The sequence below is a fragment of the Triticum urartu genome, chromosome 6 (genome assembly GCF_003073215.2).
Source record: "Triticum urartu cultivar G1812 chromosome 6, Tu2.1, whole genome shotgun sequence".
Lineage (NCBI taxonomy): Eukaryota > Viridiplantae > Streptophyta > Magnoliopsida > Poales > Poaceae > Triticum > Triticum urartu.
Genome location: NC_053027.1, coordinates 504,693,781 through 504,705,699, shown reverse-complemented (window position 1 = coordinate 504,705,699; position 11,919 = coordinate 504,693,781). Strand labels below are relative to the sequence as shown.

The 11,919-nt window shown below is 46.2% G+C and overlaps 1 protein-coding gene across 1 annotated transcript; it reads left to right on the top strand.

Moving 5' to 3' along the window:
- Nucleotides 1-1,241: 1,241 nt before the first annotated feature.
- On the top strand, nucleotides 1,242-10,719 carry LOC125514625. The gene is made up of 4 exons (XM_048679963.1): nucleotides 1,242-1,906; nucleotides 5,422-5,790; nucleotides 5,862-10,166; nucleotides 10,268-10,719. The coding sequence occupies exons 1-3, from the start codon at nucleotides 1,658-1,660 to the stop codon at nucleotides 10,116-10,118; spliced, it is 4,875 nt and encodes a 1,624-aa protein (XP_048535920.1). The 5' UTR covers nucleotides 1,242-1,657; the 3' UTR covers nucleotides 10,119-10,166; nucleotides 10,268-10,719.
- Nucleotides 10,720-11,919: the final 1,200 nt, after the last annotated feature.

The following is an 11,919-nucleotide window of genomic DNA, read 5'->3' as shown; positions in this document are numbered from 1 at the left end:
CTGATCTTCATCAAATTCTTCAAAGTTTGACGAAGTTCTAAAAATCTTCCATTTACCCCCTCTGGGAGATAACATGCGCTTTTAGAGAGCACCTCGTTACACGAACATTTTTTTTTGCAAAAATGATCCAGCAGGAAAGTGGGCACGTATATAAAAAGGAGATCTATTATCAAAGTTCAGCGAAAGTACAAAGCATCTCGAACATAATAAAAGTTATATTGTGATTTCAAGACCTCCAAACAATCACTAATGCCACCAGAGCGAGCCGCCGACACGCCGCTGTCGCCGACCTCGTCGATGACAGCCAGAAAGTCTTCGTGCACGTGCCCATAAGGACCAGCACCCTGGAGCCGCAGTTGTCGTCGTTGAACCCTTGCATAGATCTAAAGTACGTGACACCAAATCTCGCCACAAGACGAGAAACCCTAACCTCACCGTCTCAAAGAGACGATGGGAATCTACGCCGAAACTCCATCGACTATGTCCACATAGACGTACTCGAGGAGGATCAGGACCCGAAAGACAAACTCGAAGAAGTAACGCCGCCATTCGCCTGAGCACTGCACCTGCAAGGACTAAAAAACTCTAACCTAAACTACTAAACGGACTGGAGGCACCGGGATTTCCCTCCCGCCACAGTCCAACGGAGCGGCAAGTAGATGGGAGGCGAATCCACGAACTCGGCGGTGAAGTTTGGAGAAAAGAGTTTGCTCTAGTTGCCTAGGGTTAGGGAAGCAAAAACAAGAAAAAGTCCGACACTAATATTATCACCCGCACGTTTCTCCCGTTGCACATATAGTTGATGATTTAATAAAGAAAGAGTCCCCTCCACATATATGAGTCAATTTACTTTCTGTATCTGTGTGTGATTAATTACAACACCCGCTTCCGCTCCGCAACCCTGAACCGAATTCGCCGGCGAAAGTTGCGGAACACATTTATTCCGGCAAAAGAAAAAAAAATGGGCCGACCGGTGAACCGCCGACTGTCCGGCAGCCGGCCAACCGGGACTTGCCGCAACTGCATCACGGGCACTGCAACACGTCGGCACCGCTTCCCCCGCTAGCAAGTCAAAACAGTGGCCCACTCGCAGCGACCGCGGCAGGCAGGTCAGAGAGCGTGCGTGAGCCAGCCGCACCGAGCAACGCATGCGCCGAACGTAAATAAACTGTCAGAAATGCCCCTGCTCCCCCGTCCCCTCCCCTCCTCCTCCACCCAGCAGCGCAAGCCCGCATCCCAATCCCCCCATCCCATCTCCCCCCTCGACCTCGCGCGCCGTCTCTGCCGCGATCCCTCCCCCCTCACTCCGCCCCAAATCGCCGTTTTTTTCCTCCCCCCACCCCCACCACCCCGCCTCGGATCGCGCCCGAACCCCTCGCCCTCCGACCCCACCGCCCAAACCCCCAATTCTCGCGCCGGCCCTGCGCGCAATCGGCCCCGATCCCGGCTCGAATTCGACCGCGCCGAGGCCTGCCGTCTCCGGCGTGCGTCTCCCCTCCACAGGCGCGGGTTCGGCGCGGGCTCGGGCGGGCGGCCCGGACGGAGCCCCCGCGGATCTAGGGTTTCGGAGCCAGCTAGGGTTTACCGCCGGCGGAGTCGATCCGGTGATGGTGCGGCGCGGCGCCGGCGGCCGGCGAGGAGGGGTCGATGCGGGGCCATGCGCGGCGGTGAGCGGCTTCTCGTCCGGCACATGTGGCCGGCAGCTCGCGTAGAGGCAGCAGCTCCAGCACCGGCGCACGGACCTTCTCCTCCTACTCCTCCTTCCGGCTCGTGTGCCCTTCCACCGCCGACAGCCTCCCACCCACCGGTGCCGGCGACTCCCCCAGCCACGCCGCGGAAGCAGCAGCAGCAGCAGCAGCAGGTCGTCCGTTCTCCCCCGCCGGTGTCACCTGACTTCTTCGTAAAGGTGCCTCATCTGATGGGAATACGCTTTGGAATTTGCCAGTATCGTAATTGTTGTTCTGCTTCTGCTTGATTTTTTTTCACTCTATATACTGTAACTGGAGATTGCTTTGCTCGTTAAGGAAACCATGTGTTGATAAAACTCGAGTGGTATCTGTTGAATTGGATGCACCTGACAGGTTCACCCAAAAGCTCAAGGCGAAGTCGATCAATATATTTCAACACTCCCTCTCAGATTGTAGGCCATAACTATTTTATCCATAGTGCATCCACGAGACTTCTTGTCTCGGATACTTAGTGAACTGAATTCACCTACCATTTCACCCTAAGGTTCAAGCTGAGGGGGGAGGGTGGTCAATATAATTCAGCAATATCGTATTTGTTGTTCTGCATCTGCTTGAAAATTATCATCTGTATACTGTAACTAGACTGCTTCCTCTTGGACCATAGGGAATTAGAGATAGTGGTCTCCAACATGTAAGGAAATCATGTGCTGTCTAAACTTGAGTTGCATCTATTTGAATGGCATGCACTGAACATTCCAACCCAAAAGTTTGAGCTGAGGGGGAAAGCTGGTCAATATATTTCGACACTCCCATCAGGTCTAGGTTCTTTTATACCTTAACTTGGGACCTATGTGGCCTGCAGGTCTTGATCTTAAGACCTTTTTCTCTCTGATGCTGTATTAAATTGCACGCACTGGCCAGCTCACCCAAAAGCTCAAGCTGATTGGAAAGCTGGTTATTTGAACAGTGTGCTAGCACGAGGTGCTAACATGCTAATAGCTGCCTTGGCGTGCATGTTAAAACTTACTTTGAGCATATAATTTGCTGTTGGTATAGGAAGTGATAAAATGCTGTTTAAGGCATTTTAGAAACATTACGTTGGTTATTGGTGTGGATATACGGGTTTCATGGTAAGCCATGCCTTGCTTATGCTGGATTGCCACAAAGATGTGGTTTACCTGCTGTTTGCACATCTTTAATTATTGTTTGTTTTGCTGATGCATTACATACTAGGAAATTCCTAAATAGTTGCTGATTATTGAGCTTATATATATTCTAAAGTAGGAAAAAAAGAAGAAAAAAAGGAGACCAGACCTAAAACGTGGGTATATTGAAATCTCCTTCTGCTGTTTACCCTGGCTGTTGTGCTCCGTGATGCATTATAAGTTTATAATTTTCCTTTTGAGAAGAAAGTTTTTCTAGGTTTGTATATGCTGGTTATTGTTGCAGATCGACAAGTCTGGCAAAAAAGAACTCACTTGCCCAAGCTGTACAGATAGGACATTTTACTTGGTGGCCGTCTTCCAACTGTTTGTTGGGTCCATCACTTAATGTTCATTAGCTTCGTCTGAATTACAATAAATGTTATTACACCTCACTTCTGAGGAAATAATCTAAATCATGGTGTTGCTGTGGTCTATTGTGAAATAACATCCAGAAAATATAACGGAGGTCGTAATGGTGTGATTAGATCTTGAACATGGTCTATGCTTTCTGATCTCGCTAAAGGATATTTTGGCTGTTCTACAGATTTACACCAAGAAGATAACTTGATTAGGTAGAGATTTTGTGGTTTAGCAGCTTGGATATGCCAAATTGCTGTTTTTTTTCTGAGATATTCTTATTTGGCCCTTTCCTAAAATGTTCTTCCTGATTTGGCCCAAAAAATCGTTTCCTACCTAATGTGACACTAGGTTCTCTATATGACATTTTTGTCCATTTTGCCCACTAGCAGTGTTAAGTGAGTAAGTGAAAAGACATTTTTGCCCCTCATGTAGATAGCTCAAGTAAATGTGCAGTTCTCCGATTATCCTGAACTCATTAGTTATTAGGCAAATAGCGGGCTACCCACTTGCTAGCCCTACACAACGTAGTTTGAACTCCGGTGAACGCGCGGGCACGTTGGCGATGACTTGGGAGCGTGCGGCAGCGGCAACAACAGAGGAGGGGTCGTGTGAGGTCGGGGAGCTTGGCAGCCCGAGAACAAGGTAGTGGCGATAGACGACAGCTGCGATGGGAATCAACTATAGAGGGAGAGGCTAAGCAGTGCAAAAGCAGCCGGCGGAGATGTGTCTTGTAGGGGTGAAGGCTCGAGGATGTGAGGCTTAGAGGGGGCGGCGCCGGCAGCTTCGGAGGAGCACCAGGCAAGGAGGTCGTGGTGTGGCGGCGCTCCACCGGAAGCGGAGAAGATGAATGTAGTGATGGCGGTAGAGGGCTTCCCAGGTCTATGCGAAGCTAGATGACAAGGTTTGTAGGTTGGCCACATAAGCGACAGACGATGACAGAGATGGCGTGCTGTGGGCATCGAGTCTCAGGCCACCCAGGCTTGATTCCTTCGGTTATCATCGTCAAAACAACTAGGCGGCCTCAACGGGCAATGTTTTGCGGCGAGGGAAAGGTCGTTAGGAGGTGTAGGATGATGTTGAAGGCTCCGGAGGAGCCCTTGGGTCCTCGGGCTGGTTGTCCGGGCTGGCTAGGAGTGCATGTGGTAGCTGAGAAACTCCTCCCACCCTGGCCATTGAGAAGCCGTAGGTTGCTTCACTGTTGGCTAGCCATCAAATCAGTGTCCCGTCCCATGTTTGCGTGTGTGCGCTTATGTGTTTCGCGGTGTAGTGCTAGTCCAGATCGATCAGTCTGGCTGGTGGTAATTAGTGCAGTCCTAGTCTAGATCAATCAATCTAGTTGGCGGTAAATAGTTCGATACATACGTAAGCTAGCCTCCTAGAAAATACATCCACCTGCTTTCTTCTGATGACTCATTCGTTGCTTCGTGTACTTGCGCATATCTTCGTACACTTGCATGTACTTGGGCCAACAACATCGTCCAACAAGGTCGCCAGACAGCGGGGCGAGCAGCGGCAGTCGGGACCTATGTTAACATCTCTCCTACATTTTTTGTTTACTTTTTGGTTCCTATTTTAATTGAGCCAAACAGTTTTTTGTCGTTTTTTCAACACGAGGGGCAAGAACGGCCAACAAGGTCGCCAGATGGGCGAGCAGCGGCAGTCGGGACCTATGCTAATATCTCTCCTGCATTTTTTCTTTTTGGTTTCTATTTTATATTGGTCCAAACAGTTTCTTGTCGTTTTTTCAACACGAGGGGCAAAAACGGCCAACAACGTCGCCAGACAATGGGGCTAGCAGCGACAATCAGGACCTGTGTTAACATCTCTCATGCATCTTTTTTTTCCTATTTTATATTAGTCCAAACAGTTTTTTGTCATTTTTATCATGAGGGTCAAAAGTGTCTTTTCATGGCCCACTTAACGCCATTAATGTGGTAAATGGACGGAAATGTCATATAAGGAACAAAATTTACGCCTATATCAAATTGGGAAAACAATATTTTTTGGGGGCCAAATAGGGATCTCTCTTTCTTAACAATGAAGCTCGATTATGCTTCTTCACTCAATGATTTTGAAGTATTAGAGTATGGTCATGTGCTTGCAGTTCTGTTGGTACATGAAGAATATTTTGTTTCCTCAGGAGAATAATAATAGTTTAATTATTTCAGGACGGACGGGAGATTCGAGTTGGCGACTGTGCTCTTTTTCGTGCTATTGATGTTCCTCCTTTCGTTGGATTGATACGTTGGATTGAGAAGCAGGAAGAAAGCAATCCCAAGTTACGTGTAAGTTGGCTATATAGACCTGCTGACGTCAGGCTCAACAAGGGGATACAACTGAACGCTGCCCCAAACGAGGTCTTCTACTCTTTCCACCAAGACGAGACATCTGCTGTTTCACTGCTCCATCCTTGTAAAGTTGCCTTTTTACATAAAGGTGCTGAGCTGTCATCTGGGATTTCTTCATTTGTATGTCGGCGTGTGTATGATATTGACAACAAGTGTTTATGGTGGCTTACCGACAGAGATTATATTAATGTAAGTTCTACAGTTACCTTCGTTTATTCTGTCTATTATATTGTCGGTTAATGTGTGCAACTTTTGTCCAGGAACGGCAGGAAGAAGTAAATCGGCTCCTAGACAGAACGAGGCTAGAAATGCATGGTGCAGTGCGGTCAGGTGGGCACTCACCAAAACGGCCAAATGTTCTGTCAGCTTCCCAGCAATTGAAGGCTTGTTCAGACGGTGCTCAAAATTGTGGCCCATCTAAAGGGAAGAAGAGGGACAGAGGTGAGCAAGGAATTGAACCAGCTAAGCGAGATAGTGATTGTCCTCCTAAGGTTGATGACGGTGAACCTGGAAATATTAAGGGGGACAATATGAAGTCTGAAATTGCAGAGATGACAGAAAAGGATGGACTTCCTCATGCTGAAGCTGTCGACAAGCTAGTTCAATTCATGCAACTTGATCAAATTGAGCGGAAAATGGACCTTGCCGGCCGAGTAAGGCTTGCTGATATTATTGCAGCCACAGAAAGTCCTGATTGCCTTAGCAGATTTATGCAACTAAGGGGCCTTCCGGTCTTGAATGATTGGCTTCAAGAAACTCACAAAGGGAAGTCTGGTGAAGGGGGTAGTCCTAAAGAAACTGATAAGCCTACTGAAGAACTTATCCTGGCCCTGCTTCGTGCACTAGCGAAATTGCCTATCAGTCTGATTGCCTTACAAAGCTGCAGTATTGGGAAATCTGTCAATCATCTGCGCAGCTATAAAAATCCGGAGATACAGAGGAAGGCTAGGTATCTTGTTGATAGCTGGAAGAAGCGTGTTGATGCTGAAATGAAGTCGTCTGATGCAAAACCTGTAGTGTCAGGTCAAGCTGTTTCCTGGTCAGGAAAAGTGGGGTTCCCGGAAATTTCTAGTGCTGGAATAGGACGAAGTGGCTCAAGTGAGCCCAGTCCGAAAAGTGCAGGGTTTCATCTTTCTTCACCAAAGGCTTTGAGTGCTACATCTGGTGCTGCTGATGCTGTTGCAAAGTCAAATCCTTTCACATCTGGCTCTTCAAAATTACAACACATGCAACCAGCAAATGCTGCAGCCAACTTAAAGGACTCACCATGCAAATCAGCTGCTGGGACTTGTGGCCCTGATTTTCCTACAGTGAAAGAGGAGAAAAGTTGCAGTTCAAGCCACTCATTGAATAACAGCCAGTCATGCTCTAGTGATCCTGGAAAAACAGTTGGTTCTTTGAAGGAGGATGCACGGAGCTCAACTGCTGTTTCAGCGAGTGCCAGTAAAATTTCTGCACGTGGCCATCGAAGGGCAAACAATGGGCTTCTTGGTTCTGGATTCCAGAAGGAAGCTGCTTTGGGAAGGTCCAGCCAAGGTGATCGTTCTTTATTGCAAGAAAGATCATCACAGTCTGGCTTGGCATGTGAGAAAGGAGCGGACACACCTCACATCAACAATCAGAGATTGATTGTTCGGTTTCCAAAACCAAGTTGTAGCCCTGCTAGGAGCACAAGTGGGGGCTCTTGTGAGGAGCCATCAGTTTCAGGGAGTAGAGCTTCATCTCCTGTTCACACAGATAAGCATGAACAGAATGATCGTAGGGTGAAAATGAAGGTTGAAAATTCTCAGGCTCATTTAGGTTCTGATGCTAATGCTGAGCCTGAGCGAAGCAATGATACTAAAAGAATTGCAGGTTCCGAGGAAGGTGATAAATCACCTTGTGGTATGCTGGATGGTGACTGTAGCAGGACTGCTGAAGAATCTGCTAAGGATACATGTGCATCACGAGTTGCATGCTCGGCAAATATGGATGAAAAAGACGTCTGCTTAGGTGAAACCAGAGTGCGGAACTCGTTCAGCCCTTTGAATGCTTTGATTGAAATCAAATACTCCGAAGGTAGTCATTCCATGCAAGCTGGAGATGATACAGCAATGAATCTTCTTGCTAGTGTTGCTGGAGAAGTATCTAAATCTGAATTGATGTCATCTGCTTCACCGACGAATTCGTCTGCAAATAAACATGGCTATGGAGGCCAGAATATTCAGAAGCTAAAAGTAGAGTGTGATGCAGGCCCATCACAGCACCTGGATCCATCAGATGATGTTGAGAAAGTCATCTCTGAGAAGGAAGACAAAAATGATGAGGAACGACGCTTGAGGAATTCTGGAACTTATTTATCATCCCATGACAAGAAGGGAACATCATCTACTAACCCGCCTCTACCTGGAATAGATTCTAAAGCTGTTGAATCTTCAGTTGATTTACTTGGTGGTGGTGATCAGAAGCCAAATGCCAGACAGCCAACTGATATTAAGATTGATGCAAAGTTCAATATCAGCATTGCTGACGCCGACACGGCATCAGGCAGTCAATGTAGTGTGGTTGCTCCAAATAGAACATTACTCCCCTCTGAGGAATCGTCTTTATGTGGTGCTGATAAACAAGGTCAAGGTTTATTGAAATCATCAGATCAGACACATCTTCATGGTCTACCAGATCGCCTCGAAACCATCAGATCTACTGATAACAGTGGCACTGGCAAATTGGATTCAAAGACTTCATTCTCATCTTTGGCTGTGGATATAAAAAATGCTGATGGTCTAGTGGTTTGCAATAAAGTGCTGAAAGAGCATGAGAAAAAAGAACAACCTGCGTCCACTTCAGCTGATGTTACCAAACCAGATGTATCAGTAGTGCCACTTGGTGCAGCGAATGGGGTATCTGTGATTAAAGAATCAAAAGACTGTTCCAGTGAATCAAGTAGTCAAGCAAAACATCGGACTATCATGTCTCAGGATACCGAGCATACTGCAAGGCACAGTTCAAAGAAACCGAGTGATGAAGTGGGTGGGAAAGAGGACATTGTCTCATCAGATGAGGGTTCTTCTATGGCTAACACCAACTCAAATGGTACAGCTAAGCTTGACTTTGATTTGAATGAACTTGGGGACGAGGGGAATCACTCTGAGCCAGCTACCTCTACTGTTGTATGTTCTTCTGCAATTCATTTACCTGGTCTTTCTCCATTCGTCTCACCTATTTTAAGTGGTCTGCCGGCCCAAATAACAGTTGCTGCTCCAGCTAAAGGACCTTTTGTCCCTCCCGAGAACCTACTAAGAGTGAAGCCTGAGGCTGGGTGGAAAGGTGCAGCAGCTACAAGTGCATTTCGTCCTGCGGAGCCACGGAAGACTTTAGGGATGTTTCTAACTACACCTGGTAGTGCAGTGTCTGATGCTGCCGGGAGGCAATCTCGCCAAGCATTTGACATTGATCTAAATGTAGCAGATGACCAAGTTCTAGAGGAAGATATCTCACAGAGTTCTGCCCGGACAATTGGTTCTGAATCTGACAACCCTAGAAGTCGCAGTGGCCCTGTACGAAGTGCTGGCTTTGAACTTGACTTGAATATGGCCGGCGAAGTTGCAGAGAATAACCAATTTATCTCAAATGCTTCACACAGAGTTGAAGTCACATTGTTGCCATCAAGACCGTTGCCAGAAGGTTTACCTAATACTGATACAAGTAGCTCGAGGAACTTCTTTGATCTCAATAACGGACCAAGCCTTGATGAAGCCAGTACAGAATCTGCACAAAGGACCCTGTCATCTAAAGGTGCTAGCAGCATACCATTCCTACCTCAAGTTGCTGGCCTTAGAATGAACAATACTGAAATTAGTAACATGTCACCGTGGTATGCTTCTGCCAACCCAGGTGGTCCCGTAGCTATGCAGTCGTTTTTTCCTCCTAGAGAACAGTCTTACCCAATTGAAACAGCACCTGGAACCCAGAGGATCATTGCGCCTACTGCAGACGGCGGCCAATTTGGAAGTGGTTCAGGCAGGCCTCCAGTTATTTCCACATCGCCAGCCATGGTCTTCCACCCTCCTGCATATCAATATGCAGGATTTCCTTTTGCTCCCGGTGTTCACCTTCAGTCAGCAGGGTTTCCAATTGGATCGGTGCCATATGGCAGTTCTGCACCAGCAGGAGTTACATATTTTCCAACCATTGCTCCATCATTTGCTGGGTCAACAGGCGCTTTACCTGCCCAGCATGCAAGGCAGTATGCAATAAACCTTCCTGAAGGTAGCAGCAGTGATGGACATGACAGTAACTGGAAATGGAGAAGACAAGGGCTTGATCTTAATTCTGGCCCTGGAAGTATAGATATAGAAGGGAAAGACGAGCGAGTACCTCTATCGCTTAGGCAAAATTTGATCACACCGCCACAAGCGTTTGTGGAGGAGCAAGCAAGAATGTTACAAATGGCGGGTGTAGGAATAAAGAGGAAGGAACCCGAGGGCAGTTGGGATGCTGAAAGAGCATCATCATACAAACAACTATCATGGCAATAAGAACTTCAAGGAGTTCTCCTTGCAGCGACTTCAGAGTCTGGTGAGCTTGTATGTACCACAGTTCTGACTTCTAGTCAAATTCAGTCTCTCTCGCAGCTCCTTTTTCTTTTCTTGTTAAGCTGATTAATTAATGGTGCTTTTATTTGCAGGGGCGACTGAATGGGGTGTTGTATTGCACCCGTTTGGGCGTGGTGAGATATACAAGTCACATGGATTCATCTCCTTGATGATTTGAATTGCGAGAGGAACAAACCTTTGCTGTAATTGCTGTAAATGTTAGTCGTATCCATACTTACCTGGAACAGTTTTGCTCAGCTTCAGCAGTTGCCTTGTTAGAGTTTCTGTACCTGCCAGGCTTGCTTCTATTTTACCCAGGAGGGTATGGCATTGGAGATGGAACTGTGATTTGTCCTCGGCATCTTCAAGCATCTGAAACCGCTGTAATTAGTTTCGGTCTGGTTGTTTTATGTTTTTTTTCCGATAAAGTGTTTTCACATTGCTGAGGACATCAGCAGTTTAACATATGGTTTAGATGTGACATGTATTCCTGCTGGGAAGCGTTATAACCGTAGATGAGGAAGAAATAATTTGCCTTGATTGACGTTGTCTTCTGCATCAAGCTTGCCTGTTGGTTTCCGTGTGCTTTCGGCCTTGCAAATTTTCATATGTGCTGTGTTATTCCAGGTATAGTTTCATAATTCGTTGATTGTTCTTGCCCCATCTGGTCGTTGTTTGGGGTAAGTTTGCACGGTGCATGTTGTGGGTATGCCTCTTGATGTGTCCATGAATTCGCAGCTATCACTGTGTTAATCAAGATAAAATTTACTTCTGGGTGACAATGTGTGAAATTTTGAAGCCCGCACTTGAGATCTTGTAGTAGAATGTAAGATTATGTAAGATTAAAAATTGAATTATTGCATTTATAGAATTTACAATAATGCGATGGGAGAATGACGTGAATTCTAAATTTTTAACCCTTGAAATATCTCTACTCTCTACTTACTCTTATAAAAGAACCAGTTGGTGATGTTGGTGTGTCTTTCATCCATTCTTTCTGACCATCCGATCTGCATACAAAGCATGTGAGACTTATGACATTTTTGGAAAATGACAGCCACTCTGCTCTACATTTAGATTCTAAAAAAAACCTCCGCTCTACATTTGTAGGAAACCCTTTAGTCTCTCTGGGCCATCACTAGCTCATCCATACATATACTTTGAGGAAAACCTAACATGTTTTTGGTGATATACGTATATATAAAAAATAGGGTGATTTTCTTTTAAGTTTGTGAACACGTATTGATCTATTTTGGATCTGTTGCAATGCACGTGCACTATGCTAGCACTAGAAGTAGGTGCGACCAACGTTGCATGCGGGGAGGCGGTAAAATGAAACCCTTGGAATGTGGGCTCTTTACAATCGGGCTTGGCAAATTTGGCCCCTCAAATATTCACGGACGCATTGGTAGGTGTCTGGACGTATCCGTTTTAAGTCCTCATTTATGCATACATGCAGTCATGTCCCTCATTTTGTCTTTAAATTGTCCGATCACCATCATATGACGCGTGAGCGAGCCTTCATATTCGTCCCATAATTGGCTGGATACGAGAATTTACGAACAACTTGAACATATGGTATGAAGGGACCATGCTCTAATGTAGCTAGGACTGCATGAAAAATAACAAATCCTTCTGCCCAAACCTTAATCTACTTTCCTTTAGTTTTCTCTTTTTTACTTCCTCTCTTCTTTCCTTATAGGTTTCCGTTAGGTTTAATCTTTGGCCAACTTGCTTAGGATCC

Coding starts and splice junctions, on each gene's coding strand:
- LOC125514625 (XM_048679963.1), top strand. CDS start 1,658: ATGCGCGGCGGTGAGCGGCTTCTCGTCCGGCACATGTGGCCGGCAGCT. Junction 1,907..5,421: donor CACCTGACTTCTTCGTAAAG/GTGCCTCATCTG, acceptor TAATTATTTCAG/GACGGACGGGAGATTCGAGT. Junction 5,791..5,861: donor CCGACAGAGATTATATTAAT/GTAAGTTCTACA, acceptor ACTTTTGTCCAG/GAACGGCAGGAAGAAGTAAA.